This window comes from Rhinolophus sinicus, chromosome 16, assembly GCF_057876585.1.
Source record: "Rhinolophus sinicus isolate RSI-liver-muscle chromosome 16, RSI-T2T, whole genome shotgun sequence".
In the NCBI taxonomy this organism is placed as follows: Eukaryota; Metazoa; Chordata; class Mammalia; order Chiroptera; family Rhinolophidae; genus Rhinolophus; species Rhinolophus sinicus.
The window spans coordinates 188274144-188299084 of record NC_142516.1 but is presented as its reverse complement, the minus strand read 5'-3'; the positions used below and the strand labels follow the sequence as shown (position 1 = coordinate 188299084).

At 37.0% G+C, this 24941-nt stretch overlaps 1 protein-coding gene across 1 annotated transcript in view; it reads right to left on the bottom strand.

Moving 5' to 3' along the window:
* Positions 1–24941, bottom strand: part of COG6 (component of oligomeric golgi complex 6) — a 54443-nt gene that overhangs the window by 20353 nt on the left and 9149 nt on the right. The window contains exons 4-14 of the mRNA XM_019756975.3: positions 22776–22834; positions 17619–17730; positions 16637–16719; positions 16199–16269; positions 14010–14103; positions 11764–11892; positions 11595–11686; positions 10191–10255; positions 4321–4412; positions 1666–1783; positions 163–294 (exon numbers count right to left, since the gene is read on the bottom strand). Of these exons, the coding sequence (XP_019612534.3) occupies positions 163–294; positions 1666–1783; positions 4321–4412; positions 10191–10255; positions 11595–11686; positions 11764–11892; positions 14010–14103; positions 16199–16269; positions 16637–16719; positions 17619–17730; positions 22776–22834 (1047 nt within the window). The remainder of the gene's footprint in view (positions 1–162; positions 295–1665; positions 1784–4320; positions 4413–10190; positions 10256–11594; positions 11687–11763; positions 11893–14009; positions 14104–16198; positions 16270–16636; positions 16720–17618; positions 17731–22775; positions 22835–24941) is intronic.

The following is a 24941-nucleotide window of genomic DNA, read 5'->3' as shown; positions in this document are numbered from 1 at the left end:
TTGAATAAATACTTTTTAAATTAAAGAGAAGTGGTTTAATATTTGAAGGAAAAATCCATGAGAGGGACCGTCAAAATACATGGGTCAGAAAATGTCAGAATTTCAACAGAATGTACAACAAAGGAACAACAAGCAATCATTAAAAATAAACTTCCAACATACCTGCACAAAATCAGCTTGACGGGCATCTAACGGTACAACAGAAGAATCGTGAGACGCCAAAACTTCACGCAACAACGTGAGTGTCTGATTTAATGCAGAACTTGGTCCAAGGTCAGGCGGTGGAAGTTCAACCTACAATAAAGTATGGTTTATCAAACGCTGCTTATTATTTTACCACTAAATTTTAATGTATATATAAATGCCAGGTCACCATAAAATAATACATACAAAAGATATAAAGCATTGGTTGACACATTAGAAAATCAATTAATTTATCAACAGCTTATTTTATATTAATCAGCACAGAAAATGAGCTTTTTGTTAGATTATCTCAGAATTAATATACCACAATTAGAAGTAAAGAATTTGTACTTTTAAAATTCAAAAAATTGTAAAGAAACGTAGTGGTCTTTGAATTACAGAATTATATTTTCATATGGATTTGAAATGGTCTACTGTTTTGTTTTTCTGGCCAAGTCATAAGGAAAAAAGCAATCCAGAGACCTGCATTTCCCCAGCTATAATATCATTGAGAATCAACACCCACCTTCAGGCCCAAATCTCAAAGATTTGAGCCCAATGTATAGGTTTGGGGTCTAGGAATCTATGTTTCAACAAGGACCCCTGGCGATTTTCTGGAGACTGGTCCATGGGCCACACATGTCACAGAAACAGCGTAACACTGCAATTGCCTTGCCTTTCGCTGGGGGTCAGAAAGGAAACTCCTATTAAGGCATCTCTGAGTTTAGGAATATAAGAACTGACCAGGTACTCCAGATGGGATAACTACTGACTGTGCTACAACATATTACAAACCCTGTGCCTAATGTAACCCGGCTATTAAACACAGTAGTATGATTAAAAAACACGGTGATCATGATGCAGCCTTTAAAAACTTGAATCCTTGATAACAGAACAAAAATAAAGAAGGACATGATCATTGTAAACCCATTCCTTTTAGCCCTGCCACAACACACTGCTTAATTTAAAATATTAGCTCTCACAGGACTCATTCAGGTTTTTGTTGTTGTTAATTTATTTGGTTTTATGTAGGGGAGGGGCAGGGATTTGTTATCTTATTTGTTTTCATATTTATAGTATTTAACTCATAGGTGCATAAATTTCACAAGGACAAAACTGGACCATCAGAGAGTAGAAATATAAGTAAACTGTGTAGGAAAAAACATTTAGTAAGAGTTCCAGTTTTCTAATCTGTACAGTAAATCTGATTTAGTTACAAATTTTTGGTTTAAGAAAACTAGAAGTGAAACTAGGGCTTGAGAGCCTATCTCCAATTATGACCCAACGTTACACTGTTCCAGAAACACAGACTGTAGACTAGATCCAGCAAGCATCAAATGAATTTTGTTGTTCACAGGGGGAACCCAAAAGAACACCGTAGAGAGTGGGAAAAATCATCACCAGCGGAAAAACAGCACAACATTTTTAAATGTGAAAGACACATATTCACACCGTTTAAGAGATGCATTTTTTCAAACATACCTTGTCCATTAATTTACTCGCATGAAGACTCAGGCTATTGAAGAATATTTTTTTGCTAAGCAAATGCATTTCTTCAATGGTGGTCAACAACGTAGCTGCACTATTTCCAACAATGCCACTAAAAAAAGAACATTTCAGGTTCAGGCAGAACAGGTAAAACAATTCAGTTCTTTAACTAGTACAATTCTTTAGAAAGACCGAGCTCTAAATAAAAATTTTTATGTAGAATATAACCTGTGAATTAAAAACAATTACTCTAGCTCACCTTGGCTTCAACTATCGACTATACCTGCAAAACTACCACATTGATAGTTCCAGCCTTGATTTCTTTGTATTATCTGCTCACCCAGCGTCTCCTGTATGTTCACAGGTACATCAAATCCAACATGGCCCAAAGTGAACTGAATTCTTCATGACACACCCACTCCCATCAGCTTGTTCCTCTCCAGCAATGACAATACCATTCACCTACTTGTTCCAACCAAAAGTCAAGAGTTCATCCCTGACTCCTCACATCTTACCCCGTATAGTCCATGTGTAAGTCCTATTGGCTGTCACGTATAACATCTCCAGAACCACCTAGTTTCCATCATCTCCAAGACTATCACTCTAGTCTAACGCATCATCTCTGTTCAGAACCACAAACTGCTTCCTACAGACCTGCCTTGTCCCCCCTCCGCCCCGTAACATTACATCATCCACATCGTGCCCGGTCACCTAGGTCATCAATCAGCTTGGGTCACTCAAAACCCTCCCCCATCTTCCCCAACCCACTCAGTAGGAAATCTACATCCTCACCATGGCTGAGGCAGGCCTACAGGATCAGCCCTGCCTTCCTGTGACTTCATCTCCTACTCCTTCTAATCCATCCCACTCCAACCACTGGCCTTCCTCCTGGTCCTCTGTAACACAAGCTTTTCTCGGCCGCAGGGCCCACATAGCCCTGTGTAAGACGCTCTCCTCCAAGACCTTTTCAATCCCAACGCCTTCACCTTATTCAGGTCTCTGTTTGAATATCACCTCTACCAAAGGGACCTTCAAAAACAGTCGCACACATATATGTGGTCACTCCCTATACGTTCTACTGCTTTTCTCCTGCTTTATTTTTCCTCAGTGTCCTTGTCGCACTATCTAAAATTACCTTATTCTTGTTTGTCTCTGCCATTAGAATGTAAGTTTAAGCACTGTCTTGTTCACTGCCGTTTCCTTAGCACCTAAAAGTCTGACATTTATAGTCAACTTTTTAATTGACTAAAGGAGCAAATGTGTGAACAAGTAGAAAAAGTACATGAAAAAATGTATCAAAAGATCCAATTATCACCCTTGAAATTATCATCTTCAAAGACAGAAAAATTATAATTCTCAGAGTTTAAAAAACCTACTATCATGTTCAGAATCCTAATGATTTTATTCTTAGCATTCTCCACGTTAGAAACTGAGCTGTCATTATCTTCAAACAACAAATTCCATGCAGCACAATTATGGGCATCACTAAACAGGTAAGTTAAACATTTCACCACTATCAGTGCGTGACACAGCGTTAGTTATGTGTTAGCTGCTTTCAGCCATTGTGTTTTCTAAGTATGTCTCATTCTCTTATTTTAGGAAGTCTACACCATTACAATTGAAACTAATGTATTGCTCTTGAGTTGTAGCAAGTGATAATAAATTTATATCTAAATTTTAGAGGACTAAGTCAAATCCTGCCTCTGATCAGTTTTGTGGCTTGTTAGTTTTGTTTGAAAATCTACCGATAGGACACAGAATTCATCTCTTAGCTGTGAAGTTTGGTGTGGTCACTCTCAGCTACTAGGAGATACGTAACCCCACTGCCATGGTCTCTTTTGTTTTGCAAACTAGTGATCCCTGCACCTTTCCTGGATCTGTTAAAATTCTCTTGGATTTTAACAATTGGCTTTCTGTTCCTGATACTGTCCTGCTGGATAAAAAGTAATTTTTAAAACATTTTTAATGGATTAATATGGAAATCATCAAAAATAAAGCTTGAAAGGACATTGTTTTAACACAACTACACATATTACATCGTCTTATGGTTCCATTTATAATAAAGCTCAAGTGTATACCATCAACAGATACATGCAAAGTGAAAATGAATGCAAACTTTTGAGTCAAAAATTATATTTTAAATAAAACAAGTGGTTCCTAATCAGATAAGATAGCTTTTTAGAGACGTAAAGTAGCTTTTATTTAGACTAGATAAAGCTATGCTTCTATTTTGTCACTAATAGAAAACTAAACGTTAAAGAATTTATGTTACTTATATTCAGAATAGGACAGTTCATTTACTATGCCATATTCTCAGTGTAATATAATAGTTGCTTTAGGTGCCAAGGATCTCTTTTACTAACACGTTACTATTGTATCACAGACTCATACTGTTGTAAAAGTTGCGTGTGTGCATGTGTGTGTATTTCATATAGCTATGTCTGGAGAAGAAAGGCAAAAGGAAAGGATGGACTCAAAGAATAGCACACATAATGTGCATACAATGATTCACACAGTTCATTCATGTGGGGGCGGTCTACCAGTTACACTTAGTCATGCAAACAGTGACAACTAAAAGTCTTACACTGAATTCTAACTGAAATGAGATCCACACAGGATTTAACAAGCACATTTAACCATTCCACTCACCTGATTGTATGATGGTAAAATTTAAGGAGGTTGGAAATTTTATATAATAAAACTGCCCCAGGTTCAGCAACTATTACTTGTTCAATTCGAACCTATTAAAAACGTGAGAAAAATATTAAACATTTCTTAAAAGCATAACTTCTCTTCATTAAGCATGTGTTGTAAATAGCATTAAACATGATAAAATATTATTATTGCAGAAATCACAAAATTTTTTCTAAATAATTTCTGAATATTAAATCATAGAGAGTGATAAAGTAACAGGAACATTTTAACAGATATACTCTCCAAAAAAATGATCCAATACCTACAGAACTGGCTTAAGGCAGCTGTGACCAAAAATAATCAATGCAATGATGAAATTGTTTTGAGGTTTTTCACCACTATATAATGAAATTTAATTCAGCACTGAATTGCAAAGCAATTGTCACATCCCTAAAACTGATTCTCAGTGAAAATGTGGTGCTCTCTCACCAAATATTCAAAAAAAATGAAAGAACTCTTATCTTTAAACTATTATACCCAGTTTTTTTTATTAATTAGAGAATAGGAAAGCAGACAAATCTTAAATTAGCACCAACATATTTGTCTAATTATAAACTACCAGGGTATTATCAGATCAAGTTCAAGATTAACTTGATCTGTCTCAAGATTAACTACTACTAGGAATCTTTTCTAATTAAATTCCATCCCTCACTGATCTCTCTCTTTATCGTCCCTAATTAATGAGTATGGTATGTGCTCATTTACGTATCATATCTAAAGCTGCTGCTTATCTTGTCTTGTTTCCTACCTAGAGTCTAGACACAAATGTGTTTTCTGCTTCTTGTATATCTCTGTAGCATCTGGCAGAACACACATACACAACAGGTTTCATAAATGCTTTTGAAAGTGGAAGTCTCCCTGCACTTCAATTTTGCAGTATGTCATAATGCCAAGTGTGATGTGCTCAAGTAAGATTTTAAAAATGTATATATGAGTATAGAAAAATTTCTTAATTATAGAAATTAACTGACCTTTACATTAATAAGTTTGTGAAGCTGATACATCCATTGGCATAAAGTATTAGTCCAGCTATCACAACATTATAGATCGCACAGAGCACTTGAATTTAAAAACCATAATTTTCATATTATAATTTCTTTCTAAATCCAAGGCCTCAATAGGGACTTATATATTATATTTTAAAAAGTGATGTATTCTAAACTGTAATTATTACGGCCAAATATAAAAGATATTAATGTGTAATGCGGGGACTCAGCTCCCACTCCCCATATAAGAACGCAGGATATGGTGAGGCCAACACCCACGGAGCCATAGATAGGGGAGTCATACCACTATAGTCTCGCTGATAGCTGGGTTGGAGACGCAGGAGGCAGGAGCCACACTATCCACAATGCAATCCGCTTGCTAACTGCACTTTCTAGCTGTAATCCGCCGTCTGCTTCTCTGGCAACCAACCAACCCCACTAGTGTAGCCACGGCAATTATATTAGTGGCTAATGGCTATCCCGTTACAACTGATGGCCAACTAGTCACAGCTGACGGCCATCTACTACCCGAGCCAGCACCTTTCCACGTGAGTTCGAGAGCCTGGAAACTGCTCTCTGGGACTCTGTCCCCACATAATTGTAAACAGACAGCTCTTTCCTAGCAGAGTTGTAACACCATCTCAGCTATCTGGCAACCTGTCTTCCAGAATTTTCAAGCATCAAGAAAATACTCTTCATTCCAACTCCCTTGAGAAATAAAGTGGGAAAAGAGAGGAGGGAAAGAAAGAAAGAAAAAGAGGGAAGGGCAGAAGGAAGGAAAAGGAGGAAAAGAAAAACAACTTTCACCTCTTTTCACACACACAAAGGTTGCGAGGAAAAGTGGCCTTCTTTCAGCTTCCATGAAAACAGAGAAAGGGCGAAAAATCAGATTTATGCATGATACATCAAGACTGGCTGGTTTGCCACACTGTCTTATGAAGGTTATGTAAGAGGCCAACCATTTTCAGCAAAAGCCAATAGTTGTAGGAGAAACTACAGGAGAGAAGAGAAACAAAAGGAGAACGTAAAAGGGGTAAGAGAAACTAAGGAAGTGCTGGCAGCAGCTATAATACCAAGTGGGAATCACACACACAGCTGATGGCAGTGGAGAAAAGTCACTAGCGGAGCTCAGAAGTAGTGACGGGAGAACGGCTGAGACACAAAGAGCCTGGGACAGTCCTGGCACCTCATGAGCACTTAATACATCGTGACTGCTCCAAGTGGTGTAGATGATAAAAGCAGAAATTAAAAGCAGCAAAATGGGCAGCAGACAATCTGACACCAATCTCGGGAACAGATAAAAGACAACAGTGGCTCTCCACCCCATGCCAGAGAGGGTCAGATCAAGAGCAAGAGAAAGAGGGAGAAATTGTGTTTGTGGCCACAGGGATGAGGGAAGAAGGGGGGACTGCAAGGGATAATGACAATGCTCCTTTGCCTTTGTGGGGGCAGAGCCCCAGAAAGTAGTTTCCAGGCTCTCGGCCTCACATAGACAGGTGCTGGCTCAGGTAGTAAATGGCCATCAACTGTGATTGCATGGCCATCAGCTGTGGCTAGTTGGCCGTCAGCTGTAACCAGTGAGCCATTGGCCACTAATATAACTGCTGTGGCTACGCTAGCAGAGAGAGGGAGAGAAGAAGAGAAGAATGGGGGCTAGCAAGAAGATGGCGGCTGGGCTGGCAAGCGTGGATGGCGGTTTGCGGACAGTGTGGACCCAGCCTCCAGTGAAAGTATAGTGCCGCCAGAGAGAATATAGTGGTATGACTCCCCTACCTATGGCTCTGTGGGTGTTCCTTTTTGGCCTCACCATATCCTGCGTTATGTGGGGAGCGGGAGCAGAGACCCTGCAGGCCTCACTGCATGACAGCCTTCCATCACAGAAGGCTGCTCAGGAGTGACACTGTCCCCAAGGACACACCAGCACCCTCAGGTACTGACTGTACAGCGCAATACGGCATTCAGCTCTGCGTATTTCCCAGACCACCTAACTTTGTATATACACCTATTTTCATAGAACCCACCATGGTTTAGGGAGCTCAGGAGCACATAACACACTCAAGTTGTTATTAAAAGAGAGAAAATTCATATACTGGCTGGTAATATCTCACCAATCTAGAACATTCACCTAAAAAGAAGGATCGTTTGATCTATGGACATGAAAAACAAAGATTCATTATATTAATTCTGATGTTATTAGCTACAACCTTGGAGTAAAGATACCTGTAAAGTCATAGGCTTGATGTTGATGACCCCTCTGCAAAATATGTAATTTTATTCCTATGTAATTTTAAATTTAGAGCAATGATTTTTAAAACTAGAAATAACTTTAGAGATCATATCTTAATGCAGACATTTACAAATATGTAATCCACTACTTGTGAAATTTCACTTTATTAACCCAAAGAAAAGGTTAAACACGGAGTACAGTTAAACAAATGTAGTTTTGCAAGGATATCTCCCACTACCATTACAACCTTTTGTTTATGCTTCTAAAAAATCAAAATCTCCTCTGCCCTAAAAAAATTAAATCATACAGAGTAAAAAGACAGGAACAGAAATTTAGCCAAAACATCCATTATCTTATGCCATTATGAAAAGTGTAGCTGCTTATCAATTAGAAATAAAAAAATTTATATTAATGGAATGTAAAAGCAAATGGATCACTAAGAAAAACATTGCAAATTTTAATTGCAAAAGAAAATAGGAAAGCTTTTTTCTTCAGCTAACAACTATATCGTGAGAATATTAGTTAGCCAAATGAGGTAACATAGAAAGAAAATTCTTAAAATGACTTAACATCATGTATGAGTACTTACAGGAAGGCAGGAGCTGTTTGATGAGATAAGACATCACTGCCACGCTAACCTGATGTGTATCTACTACGTGTTAAATATACTCTGGAATATGCAACAAATGTTACTATCATATGGAAAGATTTCAGGTTTCTGTCACTTCAGAAACTAAAGAGCTTTTTGTTCATTTTATTTTACAATAAAAAGATCTTTGCTTGCTTACTTAGAAGAGGTTTCTTCTTCACCTTTTGATATTTAACATTAAAATTTCCCAACGAGTCACAATAATGGCTCACAGTTCTTATAAACACCTTTTGGGGCATATAAACTTAAAATGAAATGAGAATGTCTAAGTACATTGTAAAACAAAGGCGGACTGTAGCATGTAATTTCTTTATATAGTCAACGGATGTCATTTTAAACATTTTTAACATATTTGTTACTCCAACCAGGACAGGAAAATCTAAGGCCCATTCCAATCCTACAATCCTAGAATTATATTTTATACAACTTACTTAAAAAGAAAAGCTATAACAAGGAACACAATACCATAAATAAAGAGAGGGGAGAAAGAAAAGTAAGGCCATATTACACTTTGTCCATATTACACTTCGCTTCACAGATAAAATTTATTCACCAAAATGACTAGGAGTTTCATTTAAATATATGTAATCACCAAAATGTACGAAAAATATAAAAAGGAAACTTATTTTTATTCTCCCTTTTCTTCTTTTATCTTTCCAGAAACTGCTAGAGTACAAAACAAGGAATATTTATATGAGTATAAATGTCTGAAAACCAAACTATGGCAAGTAAATTTTTCATTTGGGAGAAATAAGTAAAATAATTTCATAATACTTGGCTATTTATTTACTGAATATGTAACTGAGCCCTAAGATGATTAAGTTATAGTAATAAATACGCAAGTGGTAATAATATTTACAATAGTAATAACTAAAACTATCACAAGGTGTGAGACTTCCTTGCGTGGAACAAAATACTAAAGAAAATCTTAGGAACAAACAAAAAAAATTAGTTTTAAAATTTGGTTCTTGGCAATAATAAATCACAAAACTTGTGGATTTCAATTTCTATATCGTATAGTGAAGTCAGTCAATAAGGAAAAGTAAACCAACAATTGCAAAGCATTCTGGGAATATCAATAAAGAAAAAACGCACGAGTTGCAAGCCCAGCAGACACCAGGAACTATGTGCTTCAGCTATACAGTGGTACCTCGGTTTTGAAATATAATCCACGAGTTCTGAAACGTTCGAAAACAGCCAACAGTTAGGCCTCAGGATCTTGCACTCAGCAGAAGCTGCGTGACATGTTCAACTTCTAAGTCATGTTCGAAAACCGAAGCATTTACTTCCGGCTTTACGGTGTTCAGAAACCAAAATGTTCATCAACGGAGATGTTCGAAAACCAAGGTACTACTGTAGTTTTCTCAGCTAATCCCAACAGCCCTTGGTAGTGGTAGTTTTATATATAGGTTTAATGTGAGTAAATTAACGTGCAGAAGAGTTAGGCAATTTGAACACATGAACACAATTAAGCGGCTAAGTGGGAATTCTCACACTAGTTTGACTTCAAATTCTGTTCCCTGTACTATAAATAGCATTGATAACACATACATATTATTCTCTCCCTGGAGCTATCATTTAATGTTACAACAAAAATTTACTATACTTGAAGCAATGAAGTAAATGTAATATGTTCTTAGTAAATCTGTTAAGGATTCATAGACTAGTTATTTCAATTTAATAGACTTTCTCAACTGATTAACAAATTACTGTGGGAAAAATAATAGGTTAAAAAAATAAATCAAAATATGCAAACTGAGAATATTTCAAATTTTCTTTCTTAGAGAGAAAATTGATAATGATTATTTTAAAATGTATCTTATTATCTTGTAGGAACACTAATGTGTTAATTTGACAAAAATGACAGCTTTAATTCAAGCTGTTATCTGTGTGTTTAAACTCTTAAGCATAAGGCAGAATTTAACCAGATACCATATAAATATACAAATACAAACTATTTTACCTTTAGAGGCCTGCACACACCCTCAGTGATATGCCCAACAACTTCTTGAATATTTTCTTCAACACCTGCAATTAATTACAACATAACTGAAAAACTGTCCATATTACACTTCGCTTCACAGACGTTCACAAGACTAACAACAATAATAATACATGTGATTAAGGGCTCTAATAACAAACATTTAAAATAACCTTAATAATATTTTATTAAGTTCAGTACTTTCTAGGGCATTAGTAATGATGTTAATATCTGAGTCTAGAGCCCTGTTAATTCATTACCACACCTTGCAATCTCACGAAAAACGGACATTTACTAAATACCGACTATTTGTCAAGCTCTGTACTGGGGACTTCATTTATAATCACCTTCATTTTTATAGATGGTGAAACCGAGGCTTAGAAGAATTAAGCCACTCCCACAGAATAACCTATTTCGTCTAACTCCAATCTATTTTCTTCCTGCCTCTTAATGCTGCCTCTCATATAAACTTTCTGAAACATCTTTTAAGAAATACATTCTCTTAAACTGGATGATCAGAATAACAGAAAACTTGAAGAAAGTGCAGACTTTGTGCCAGTCTAACAGATATGTTGGTGTAATTTCAATATGCAAGAGTTAAAAATGAGGGCTAGTCTTGCCACCAATTTGTACACAGGCCACTCCTGCAGACCATGTGCTAACCCAGAATGATGTGGGGCCATGCTGTGCAAGAGAAGTGATACCAGTCACAATAATTCACTTCACTTCCCACCAAACCAGAACATCTTAACTACCTATTAACCCTTTCTACAACGCTCATTTTAAGGTAGTCACAACAAAGGAGATTTAAAATTCTGTGAATAAAAGATATCAGCGACTCAAAAATAGTCATTTTTCTTCCTTGAAAGCAAGGCCAAAATTTTAAGTACATTTAGTACATAGGTAATTGTTCAAAAAACTTTACAATAGCCACATGAGAATGAAAAAAGGGGGTGGGGAGTTTCCTTTTTCCCTTCTCATGTGGTTGTTGTAAAGTTTTTTGAACAATTACCTAAATGAATGAGTCGTTTAATGTCTGTAAGCAAGTCGCTCGGCCTGTTTACTCTCAGATGAAATGAAGACAACCCCACCTTCTGCCTTTAAAGTGCTGTGGCAAGGGAGACCTGAGATACGGTCTGCTGAGGCACCCCAGAAATGCCTCAAAAGTGAAGCCGAGGCCAGGCTTGAGATGAAGGTCATCAGCCTCCACTATCAAAGTGCACAGTTGTGGGACAGGATGAAAGTGATGGGGAAGAACGTTTATTAGCAGCCAAGGGGGAAACAAGAGAAAGATGAATTCGCATGGGCATTGTACCGTGGAGGCGTGAAGAAGACAGTGAGACAGAGCAGCCCTTAGGTTTCAGCAGTAACAGCCGCAGGACCCACCTTGTGTGGTTACGTGCTTGAGGAGAGCTTCCAGGTGTTCCTTTTCAGAAGCAGTAGCTTGATGCAGCCAGGCCAACATATCTCCTACATATCTAATGGGAAATGAAATGTTAGTCAAGATTTCTCTCAGGAAAACACCCCATAGTCCAATACTGCCCGATTACTATACCTCAGAGGGTCATGGGAGTGCATTTCGATGGGTCTAGGCGTACCTCCTGGGCCCCCTCTTGTAAGCGCATCAATAAATCCACGGACAACCGTGCTTCTTCTGGCTGTTCCAAATTCATCTAAGGTATACCTGGAAGAACAAGTCATGTGACAAATAGCTGTTTTCCTTCCCAATGGTTGTATCAAACTATTCATGCGATTTCTAAGGTAAGACACTGGTGGAGACAAAGACAGGGTGAGGAACGAACCACAGAGACGATCACACAGTCATGTGGTAACTGCTCCTGCCAAACCAGAGCCAAGCCCGAGAGGCCTGCAAAGCAAGGAGAGAAAGCACCAGAGGGAGGGGGAAGCTGGTGCCGGCAAGGATGGGATCCCCCTGCAGAAAATGGAGGCGCCCAAACAGACCAGGCACAGGCAGCTACCGGTGCTGGAGATGCCAAGCGAAGGGTGTGCATTGTTGATAACTGTATACTTCCGGGGACTGTATAAAACTTTTATCAAGTTTTATAAAAATGCAGAATTTTGTTTTAAAAAAGAAGAAATGCAACAAATACACGAAGAATGAAAAACAACGAGTATTGTATGTATTACTACATTCTTGTATAATTTATATTCTGAAGGTTTACCAAAGGAAAGAAGACAACATCAATTTTTGATTTCCACTTATAATTTCTTTTTCAAGCAATTTCTACACTTGATTTATCAAAAGTTAATGCAGTAGCATGCCAATTATATGCCATCTAACAAAAACTGAGTTTGACAACTTTCCCTAAAGGCTTCAGTGACTGACGTTTCTCTTGTGCATGGCACTATACATCCGAGACAACGTACACATTACTGACGTTCACAGAGTGCCATCTGGTGGCCATTGCAAGCATTTGCAATCAACCGCTCAAAGGTGCATGTTCTTTCTCAATCCACATCTTTGCCGCTGCTGGTCCCTCAGCCTGGAATATTCTCTCCTCCCTCTGTTCCTGGAAAACGCCTACGCAACCTTCAGAACTCACTTAATCCACTTCCCAGAGGAAAATTTGCCGATGCTCATCCCGCTCCCCTCCCACAGGATACTGGAGCCACACAGCACCTACACCACGGCCTCGAGAACAGCAGTTCATATGCTCACTAAAATGGACATGTTTGTATCTGGGTCCAAAAAATAGAACAACTTGAGGACAAGTTGTTTTATCGACGTTGTGTCTCTAGTTCTCAGGACTCTGCTTAACACATAGTAGGTGCTTGGTAAGTGGCACTGGAATGTTATTTTTACACTGTCCCAGCACGTGTGTGCTAGAACCCTGCTTCACTATGTTCCAATCAGAAAGCAGAGTAATGGGGGAATTCCCTAAGAATATTCCTAGCATCCAAAGGCACGGTTCAGAGCACGACTCAGTGCCCGATGCTTTTCCTGATCTCCCTGTTTTCATACTATTCCAGGCATTAAAAATAGAACAAGTATTTCCTTCTATTTTGTATGAAAAATAAAATAATACAATTAAAATACAAAATAATAAAAAATACATAAAACAAGTTAATAATGCGTAGGTTCTTGTCCAAAACATTATCACACAAATCTTGGCCATGTAACTTACGAGATCAAAGCCCTGGATCCTCTCTTTTCTTGAATCCTATTCATAGAATCCTCATTTAAATTTTTCCTTTTTTTATCTCTGGGTAATTATATTTCTCAGTCCTCTAGTTGACCTTCTCTCCAGGGTAGGGTTGCAATAGGAGTTTTACTTACAATTCCAAGGTAGTTAGCGAGAGGACAGATTGGGGAGAAGCCCCTCCCCTCCAAATAAATGTAAGCGGCAGTCTAGACACAGGGAGACCCTGGTTTCCCCTCCATATTGCGTTCTGTAGCATGTAATATGCAAGTAAGAGATGCTACCATGTTTCCCCGAAAATAAGACCGGGTCTTATACTAATTTTTGCTCCATTAGGGCTTTTTTCATGTACAACAATCTACATTTATTCAAACACAGTCATGTCATCTTCAGGAATATCGTCATTATGTACTAATTGCATTTGTCTGGCTGACGATCTTAACTGGGGCTTATTTTCGGGGTAGGTCTTATTTTTGGGGAAACACGGTAGCATTGATACACGAGATGAAAATATCACCATAAGTTATTATAAACATCAAACCACTGCATATGAATTTGATAATAATTAAAGTTAATATAAATTATCAAAGAAAAAGTAGGGTTTTTTGTGTTTTTTTTTAATTAGGAATAAGTCACCAACTTGTATAAGACAGGTCTGTCCTGCAGGGCTTCCAGTGCTTGGGTTAACACTGGAGATATGTCACACGATTCTTGCGTCAACGCTCTGCATTCACCTGAAAAATAATGAAATCATGACCCTTGTGAAATTAAAATTAGGTCTTTATTATGTCCACCGTAGACCCACAATCTAAATTCTATAGCAAACATTGATGAAAATACGCTTGAAAAACCCTAGAGAATATGCCAATCAAAAGCTAGTTTATGCAGTCAACTAAACTAAAAATTTAAGCTTAAGTATTTATATGACTTTAAATGACCAGATATGCTGTCTGGTACACCCCAAACCTGCATTTTATTATTATAAAAAAAAAAACCAAAAACACTACATTTCTTAAAAAAAACAGTCGATGGGCAGATATTCACTAACTGCTATACACACAGTAGTGAGTGCTCAAGGTGAGAGGGGAGGAAGACTAAAGCATATTACAAGTCCCTTCCTGGGGAGCCACTGCTAAGCAGTTTACTTAAAATATTTATATGGATAACTTACATACAGTAATAAGATAATTTTAAAAGTATAGATTTCAAACTTTTAAAAATCTCTACACCAAATTTTGTTTTTCACTCTTCCATCCATAAAGTACTTATTTAGTGTTCACTATGTTCAAAGAACTCCGGGCTTGTTCAGAGATTTCCAACCTCTTGGTGTAAGAGGACCTCACACTAGCACCGTCTCAGCTGCGCTGAGAAAAGCATGCGTGTGTATGAAACTGGAGACGTCGTCAGGTCCCTGAGCGTCAGCCCACAGCTGGGAACCACTATGTTAGATGTCATGGAAGCACACAGAGATCTGAGGCAATGTCCTTACTTTGAGAAGAAAGAAATCTAACTGGAGAACATAGACATATACGAAAAGTATAACAGAGTAGTGAATTACTGAATGCCAAATAAATATTGCCACCAGTTAGTGTGCAGACACAGGGGAAAGTCACTGTGACTGAATGTCGTGTGGAGAGTTCCAGGAAGATGCAGAACATACGTTTGGCTTTGGAGACTGAGCTGGGACTTGGACATAAAGACAGAAAGCCAGACAGGGCTCCCAAAAGGAGTGAACAGCAAACAAGAGAGACAGGAAGAGAAACATGCATTGGACATCAAGAGTAAATCCCTTGAACCAGATAAACAGGTTTTCACAGTATATAGTACCGGTGTTACTGGTTAACGGAATGTAATCCCCACTCCTTCCAATAGCCAGTTGGGAGCACTTAGGAAAACATCTGTGGCCCTGTTCCATTCCTGCTGTCTTAACTGTCTTCCTTGGTTTTAATCGGCAGTTTTGTGAACCTACTGAAACATTTTGAAATGAAACTAAAACAAAGAAACCATTTCTGGTGGCGAAATAATGTCCCTCCAAAGGTTCCCTAATCCCTGGAGCCTGTGTATAAGGTTACCTTACACAGCAAGGACACTCTGCAGAGGGAATTCAGGTGACAGACCCTGAGACAGGGCGCTTTTCCCAGGTCCCCTAAGTGGGCCCATGGTAATCACACAGGACAGAAGGAGAGGCAACAGAGATTCAAAGTGAGAGACTGACTCCATCCTCCTCTGCAGGCTTTAAAGGTGGAGGAAGAGGCCACAAGCCAAGGAACGCAAGCAGCCTGTAGAAATGGGGAAAGCCCTCATTGACAGCCAGCAAGGACACTCAGACCTCCAAACTAACGAGTGAGGAAACATTACTCCTCAGGGTCCAGAAATGAGCACAGCCCGGCCGACACATTCATTTTGCTGTGGTGAGAATACCGTCTGAGTTCTGACCTACAGCACTACAGGATAATATTAACAAATTCGTGTTGTGCTAAGCTGTTACGTTTGTGGCGATTTGTTACAGCAGTAATAGAAAATTAATTCACTATTTATAATATGGTTATGTAAGTAACAAGAGATGTCTAATCAACTTTAAAGTCATCTAATCTAGACTAGATAGAATAATCTAGAAATACTGACTTTATTTTTTTATTCCCATCCTTGACTGATGGTAGATGTTCATGACACAAACACAAAAGCAATATGTTCAAATGTCAAGTTTCCTTTTTTAAAAAATCTGTTAACTAAAATCAAAATAGAATATCAAATTCAAATCAAGTGAAATAAAAACTAGTTCTAGCACTGATATTCACGAATCCAGACCACATGAAAGAAATCACTTACTCTGAGCCCATCGATAAAGTCTTTCATAAGCTGTTTCTTGAAGCAAGGCCATCTGTTCCATAATTTCTAAACTAAAAACAAATTTACAGATTTCTTATAATTTGAACTTTTAGCCAACAGCTACATCTAAGCACCTAATTATTTCGTTTAATTACAGAATGATTTGGTTACATCATTTTTGCTTTTTACCATTACTTATGGAATGATTTTTCAATTTTTATAATTAAACAGCTGTCAAATTTAATACTGTCACTTAGTGACCCAATTGCTGTTTTAGTCTAAACACATCAGGATCTAATTCCCTCCTTAGCCAAAGATACATAAAGAGTAAACTCCTATTTCACAAAATGTCAGACAGTTTCAAAAATAACCTAGAATGTTTTTGAAATTTTGGAAATATAAAAGGTGACGTAATTATGAATTGAAAAGGTTACTTACCCTGCTGTTTGTTGGTTTGTGCGCAAGAGAACTTTGACGTCGTTATGAATCTGCTTTACTCTCCCCAATGCCTTGAAAAAATCCTTTAAAATTAAAAAGGCAACTTTAAAATGTCCATGTTTTCAGGTAAAGCTACATTACTCTAAATTGAAATATCACTACAAGGCAACACAAATTATTTCACCTACTTTAATCCTTCCTCCACTGATCTCAACTGTCTCTGAATTTTTACATAAAGTGTAACATATTTTCCACATTTTAAAATATATGCCAAATAGTGTGCTAGCTGCCAGAGATAGAAAACTTATAAAGACAAAAACCCCTGCACTTAGGAAGCGCATGGTTTAGTGAGAGGAATGCAAACCTAACGATCACTACATGAAGAAAAACGTGCTATGTCCCTACCAGTTCTGTCACCTGCTTAACTCCCTACACGCAGGTGACTGGCTCCATTCCAGCCTAGACAGTAAGACAACAGTGACATCTATCAAGAGGCACTCAGTGAGACCCCCACCCCCACTTCACGACCCCCTCCTGCCCTCAGACCCCAGGATGATGACACCAGGTGTAGGATTAGAACTCGTCCCAGTTAGGAGAATGAAAGATTCCTCTCTGGAAAAACTGGATGTCTTTCCAGGAAAAACAAGAAATAAAACCTTTCCCTGTTGTTTAGCATTTTGAGACGTTTTATATACTGTGTTTCCCCGAAAATAAGACCTAGCTAGCTGGACCATCAGTTCTAATGCGTCTTTTGGAGCAAAAAGTAATATAAGACCCAGTCTTATTCTTTAAAAAAAAATAATGCATTACTTTGAAAAAATAAAACAAATTAAGATAACTTAAAATTTGCATCTTAATTTCCAAATGTAAAGATAATTTCAACTCAAACTTTTTTTTAGATGGAAAAATAAAGCCTTAAAAAAATTTATTTATATTATCTATAACTGCTACACTTTAAATGATCACAACAAAAGCAAGACACCTCAGTAATGGGTCCTTCTCTTGTACCCCGGAGAAGACTCATTTCATCAGAAGTCAGCTGGAACTTCGATAAGAAAGCATCAGCCACTTGTGCTCTTATTTCTAATCTCTGACTGTAACAATAAAAACAAGCCATAAAAATCAAGAACGCTATGGATTCACACAGTTTTAAAACAAATTATACCTCTCACATAATAACTTTTTAAAATAAAGATGTGCAAGATTTTCAACATCTTCGAGTCTCTGCCTCCAGTACTGGAAGTTCATCAGGCATGTAGGTGACACAATTAGCTGGTATGGTTCTACCTCAGTTACTTGCAGTCAAAGGAGTTAATCGTGAAACAGCAGAAAGAAGTTCACAAACGGTCACTACAATTACAAGTTCCCAGCCACTTACAGATACTTGCCTAGTTCACCTTGTAATAATAATAAAGTTAACTTACACAAGAGAAATATGCCCATTTTCAACTATTTTCTTCTCAGTCACTATAAAAATCCTAAGCCTCTGAAGTTCTCACATGAAGTACATAACAAGCAAAATTCAGGTATATCTTTTATTATTATTTTAGGTTAGAGATAGAAGTCAAGAACGCATTTACTAATTCCTCATAAATCTGTAAAGTTACTTCTGCACTTTTGCATTCTCTGCCTTTTCTGCATACTATGGTAATAAAAGAAAAAGTCTTTTAAATTCCGTTATCTGAACGCAACCTATTCAGACTATTTGAAGATTAGGAAAGGGCACGCTCTAGTCTGGAGTACAGCCTGCGAGGACCTCAAGGACTGAGCAGGGTCACCATCTAAAGGCAAGTTCGGAACACAAACCACCCAAGCAGCACCTCAACGCTCCCAGCCTCCAGATCTTACATTGGAAGACATATAAAGTTATAAGTGTTTCACCGGCAGTATTCACAGGGCAGTAATATTCTACAATCTAGTAATACTCACAGGAGAGTGAACAAAGATAAGCATTAACACTATTTGTACAGACAGCACGATACATCTGCTATCTCTGTGTTTGTACTCTAGGGTCATGAAGTTTTAAATCCACCAAGTTCAATGCTCTTGCTGAATACAAAGTTAGAAAGGAAAAGTCCTCCATGTGGCCATCACGTTCAGCTCATCTCAAATAACAGAAATGGCATATGGCCTTAATCATCTTATTACTAATTATGAAAATCTACCTTAACAGGTTTTATTTTATATTCTTGGATAAAGCTCTGATCGTAATCATACAGGATTTAAAGTCATTATAAAACTTCATAAAATTCCTGAGACTATACAAATTAACCATTTCAACTAAAACCTTTCTAGATTCTTTTGAATTGTTAGGGTATTAGGCACAAAAGAAAATGACTCTCTTTAGTTTATACTTTCGTTTTCATCAAATCTAGTATTACCCATCTTGATTACAACCCGTAATTATTAAAATTCATTCCAATTAATATGGTTGACTGAACCTAAAATTGACTCATGAAATAAAAACTTTGAACCATAGGCTCTAAATCTGCAAGATTTGGTGCAAAAACATATTTAACAATGGCCACACTGCTGATGCAAGCAAGGGTTTGGTTTCTCAAGATGACAACGGTTAAAGTAGTGACAAAAGAAACCCTAATGTAGCTTAAAAATCATATTACTCTTTGGTTTTACCATATATATTCTTCCCAGGTAAAATTTCACAACCATTCTGGCAGAAAGGTACTGTCAGATGGTGGAACGATTTGGTTTGGGAGTATCTGTGCAATCGAGTGACATTAGCAGGGACCTACAGTGTGCAAAGGCCCCAAGCCAGGGTCCAGTGTGACCAAGAAGACAAATAATGTAGACCTTGCCCTCATCTTACATCGCAAGTGAAGTATGGTAGCTTTTGGAAGGCTGTTAATATCTAAATAAAAATTATACGAAATAAATGTTAACATAAAACATACAAATGGTTAGTTACTATAAAATAACTTCCAGAGTATCTGAGATGCATTCATGTAATCACTATATATCATATGTTGTATAATATATAAATAAACATGGCAAATATATACTGTGGAATAACTGCAGCAGACAAAAATTATTAGATATATCTATATGTACTAACAAAATGATCTATGTGGTATTTTATAGGTACCAAAAGCAAGATCTAGAAAAATGTTACAGCAATCCCAATTTATTTAAAAAAAGATTATACACACACACATGAATTTTCAGCACATGTATTCATATATTGCCTGAATATTTAAAATGAACAGACTAATCTTCATACTGATCCCTTCAAACCATCCCAAAACATGTTTATGAATCTTATGGGGCCTTTTTCCCCCTGAAAATATACCTGTCACATGTTAACTCTATCTTCTAGGCTTAACTCCACCAAATAATTTCAAAATAATATGAAAAAGGCTAACAGAAAAAAATAGGCATAAGATGTAATTTTAAAAAGTGAAGAAATATAAATGGTAAAACAAACTGAAAAAACATTGATTCACCAATATTCAATAAAATGTAAATTAAAAGTGTGATACGATTTTTTATCTACGAAATTGAGTTTTTAATGAGAATATCTAATGCTGACAAGGGTTTAACAAAACAGGCATTCTCATATATTACCGATGGAAGTATAAGTTACCTTTTGGGAGAGAAATTTGACAATATATATTACAATATACTTTTTTAAGTTTCTACCATTTGGTTCATTAATTACAATTCTAGGACAGTATGCTATATCCTAAGGAAATAATCTGAAATGCACATAATGACTTAAAAACATTTATGAAACCATTAATTTTAGTAATGGAAAGAATACAAATGTTGAATAATTTAAGTATGCTTAAATATACATTGGTTTGTTCACAAGACAAAATATAATGTCATCATTAAAAATACATAGTTTTTCTAAATAAAACTTAGGAACATGCACATAAAATTTAACTCTACACACATACTCACTCTGGGAGGAAATACAACAAAATGTTAACACTGGCTACATCTGGGCGGTGAAGTTATATCTGATTTTAATTTTCTTCTTCAAATTTTATACATGTAAATGAGAGAAGAAGAAAGAAAAGAGGTCTGATGCTCCCGTCTTCATACATATGCTTCTGTAATATATTTTTACATGTATATTTGCATAAAATCAAGTTTTGATATTTTTGTGTTACCAAATTCAAAACTTCAATTAAAGTTTAATAGTTTGCAACAAATAACACATTTAAAACTACTAAAAAATAAAATAGCAAGAAATAAAAAGACTGAGGAAAGTTTCCGGGCCACCAAAGCCCCTCTGGAAACACGATGCGCCACCCAGCTCCCTCTGTCTAATGGAAGGGGAGGAGGAGGGAGGCGTGACGGTCCGTGACGTGTGGCAGGCAGTGCGCAGCCCCTATGTGAATCATTTCACCACCACAGCCATGCTGTGGCATAGATATTATTCCCTTTGATCAGATGTGGAAACTGAGGCTGTGGGAGGTTAAGGAATAACTTAAACAACAAAATTAAAATTCTAATGAGCTCTTACCCAGTATTCAGATTAGAATTCAGGCTTCTGTCTTCAAAGCCTACATTCTTTCCATTTTAACATATTATATCTCACAAAGAAACATAAGCATTCACCAGACTATTTTTCTGAGTGCAGACAGAAATTTGGCTGGTGGGCCTTCATAAGATACAATAAAATATATAACGAATAGTGATTTTAATAGTATTAAAAAATACGGAAGTATGTTCATGTGGATACAGCCTTTCCCGATCATCTGTAAAACATATCTGACTGTCTACTAAGTATTAAGGGGATGTGTTAATCTGCAGCTCTGTGAAGACAATTCTACACCGAACTTCACCTATTAGAGCATCAGCTGTCACAATGACAGACCTCCTTCAAACCCCGTTGGGAAATATTCATATCTTTTATACATCTGTCTGAGTAAGAATATTATGTTATCCAAATAAGCCTGTAGAATTTTTATTTCTACAGCTAACTGCTTAACAAAATTTCTTACAAAAATAAAAAAGATACTATTTAAAAATGGAAGACAAAACAAAAACACCTCTCTGCCAGCTCCCAGGAATCTGCTGTCATAATTTCTGCTATGTAATTTTCCAAGATACAGTCACACAAATGTCCACTTGGCACTGCATAGCTACACCTCTTGGGATACAGACTGTCACAAAATTTGCAATTCCCAAAAGTATACCAGGCCAAAATGCTTTCACAGGCTTACTAAACAGTGAACATAGCCTTGCTTGGTTTTGAGAACATAGGACTAGAAGCAGGAGGCTCTAACGTTGCCTCCTGTGGACACTGATCAGAATTTCGTGTGTCACAAGCGCCAACACAACGCTGATTTTTCAGTTTTTATTTTATGCTCCTCGCCTGACATTGGAATAGCTGCATACATATGCATGCACTCAAAAATTGTTCACTGAATCTACAATGCGTTAGGCACTTAGAGACACAAAGGGAGTAAGAAATTGTCGTCCCTGAGGAGCTCAGTTTAGTAGGAAAATGAGACGATCAAACCAACAGTAAATTACAAGAGACTGTACTACACACTACCATACATGAATCCATATGGTGCTCACCTTCACACATTTGTTCCGTCAACAAATATTCTTATTCAGACAGATGTATAAACGATACGAATACTTTCCCAGCCGGGTCTGAAGGAGGTCTGCCACTGTGACAGCTGATGCTCTAACAGGTCAAGCTTGGTGCAGAACTGTCCTCATAGAAGTGCAGCTTAACATATCCCCTTAACATACCTACTTGTAAGCTACACGAATTTATACAGTTAACTCTTGATTATATCAGAGAAAATTAATCATAGTTAAAAAATGAGACAATGATTGTAAAAAAAAATAACTTAAAATCTAAAAACACCTACATTTTAGAAAGCAATCCTTTTTAATTCCATAGCAAACAATAACACATTGTCACCCCCAAAAAGGAATAATCCCTCAACCCTAATATCAAGTTTAATGTTCCTAAACTATTATGTTTATTTTACTCTTGGATAATAGTTTAGAACCTTATACATTTTATCAATTTTGAATCACACTTTTTATTATTTTGTTTTAACTTTGATTTGGCGTTATCTATAATTTTCTTTCCATTTTAATCTCCAAATTAATGAGGAGGTAACTATTAAAAAAACAACAACAAACTTACCTTTCAGCTTGAAGCTTAGTGGTTTTTACTATTAAATCTTGAGTCTGTTCCTTTGCTGCCTATAATTATAAACATACCTAGTATCAATACATTTCAATTTTATTATACATCAGAAAACTAATACTACTGCTTCCTGAGTTCTGACTTACAGCAAATGAGATCACACTCCAGAACTCAAATTACTACGCCCAAGTAGTAATTGAAATGGATGTCCCGAGGCTCATACCCTCCCTCTACCAAGAGGAACTCACTCAGTCCTCAATACACACGGGACGCTAAGGCTTACAAGAAAGAAGACGGGATGTGGATGCTGACTAAGGAAGTAAACAGTTCGTGATGCTTTTTGTGAAACAGAAGGGCTCCAGAGCAAGGGCAGGATGAAGAATACGACTTCAGTTATTCACATGTTGAGATACCATGAGGCCTTTAAACGGAATTATAAGTCACTGAAACACTGTGCAGCTCGCCAGAAATGCCCAAAATAGAGATAAAAACTTGAGAGTTGGGACGTACAAACGACCCCTCATAAGGGGTTTTGGTGAAGATTAGACATGCCCCATCTAAGGACACAAGGCTGTTCCCGACCAAGTGCCAAGTGTCATACTCAGCAGTCGTCCCTCCCCCAAACCAGAACTGAAAGGGTCAGCAGTGAAAGCTTGGGGAAAAAACAATGTATTCTATCCAAAACCAGGCAAATATTTATAAATTGGATTGCAACAAAAGACAAGTTTAGTCAATCAGATTCTCCCTTGAAGACTTGAACATCAGGCAATTAGCAATGAGAGGAGAAACACGTGGTTGGAAGGCAGATAGAGATGCAGAGTCTGTGCCTTGAAGGGACAGTAAGTGAGCCAATTATGTACAAACAAAGCCACTGGTAAGTGGAAATTATAGACAAAAACACATAAAGGGGAGGGTCAGTCTGTTCAATAGTGGATACTGGAGAAAACACATGAAGATACTGGGTCATTTGCAGGCTGGCACACTACAAAATAGAGCCAAGCTTCGCTGCCAATGTTTGTAGAGCTGCATTAGATGGAGAAGCACCCCCCCCACCCCCAAGTTCTGGGTTTTTAGAGGCCAAATCTTCCTACAAACTCTCAGATTGTCAATGAAATGTTCTGTCTCATTGCTGCAAACACGTCCTGTCAATAACAGAGCCCCACCCATCTCTAGTGAAGCTATTTTGAGTCTGTGTTCCTTGCAACCAAATTATGTGCCTAGAAAAGAGCAGATATTTTTAAGAAAATAGATTTGAAGCTAGAGACTTCAACAGATCACGAACTGTTAAGGAATGCAGCTAAACCTGATGGTCCCCATGGTACTCTTCTAAAATTATTACTCTTTAAATCCAGGAACTCCTGCAATGCCTATCTCTCCTAATGTCATTTTGCTTTAAAGATTCACCTCTACTCTTTACCTTGCCTTCTACAATTTTTTTTTTTACATATAGTATTTTCTCAATTCTAAAACGTATTTACATTTTAGCATTTGTGGGGGAAAAAAAGAGTACTTTACAAAACCAATCATAAAATGCTTGCTAGCTTTTTTTTTGGCCTCAGTTATCATTAAGTTGAGGGTATGTTTTACAAACAACACCATCTATTAATCACTGAAATACAATACTTGAGTACAATGTCATACAGTAAAAATTTTTGCATATTTCCAGACTCTTCATTTATAAACTGTGGTAATGATTCCAAAATAATGTTTACTAATACTAGTAAAGATTATCATCCTAAAACAATTTCCAGTAGATTTATCTTAAATGTTATGGATGAGTATTTCTCATTAAATAAACATGTGACTCTAAATACAACTTATTAAAGTAAAACCACACCCAAAGGGATAAACCATAGCATACAAAAAGTTCCTGATTAAATTTCTAAATTTATCTCATAATAATTTCTAAAATGTCCTAAATCCAAAGCATTTTAGAAAATATTAACTAATGAAATTAGTCCGTATAACATACTATAATGAAAGAGGGGGGAGATGCCAAGAAATATTTTTCTTATGAATGAATGAATTGAAAACATAATAGCAGAGCTGATAGTATAATTGAGTACTATTAAGATTCCAGTAACACTGTACCCAGTAACACTGTATAAATTAGTGCCCAGCAGATGAATGAAAACTTTCAAAATCATGGATCTACTTCCCAGT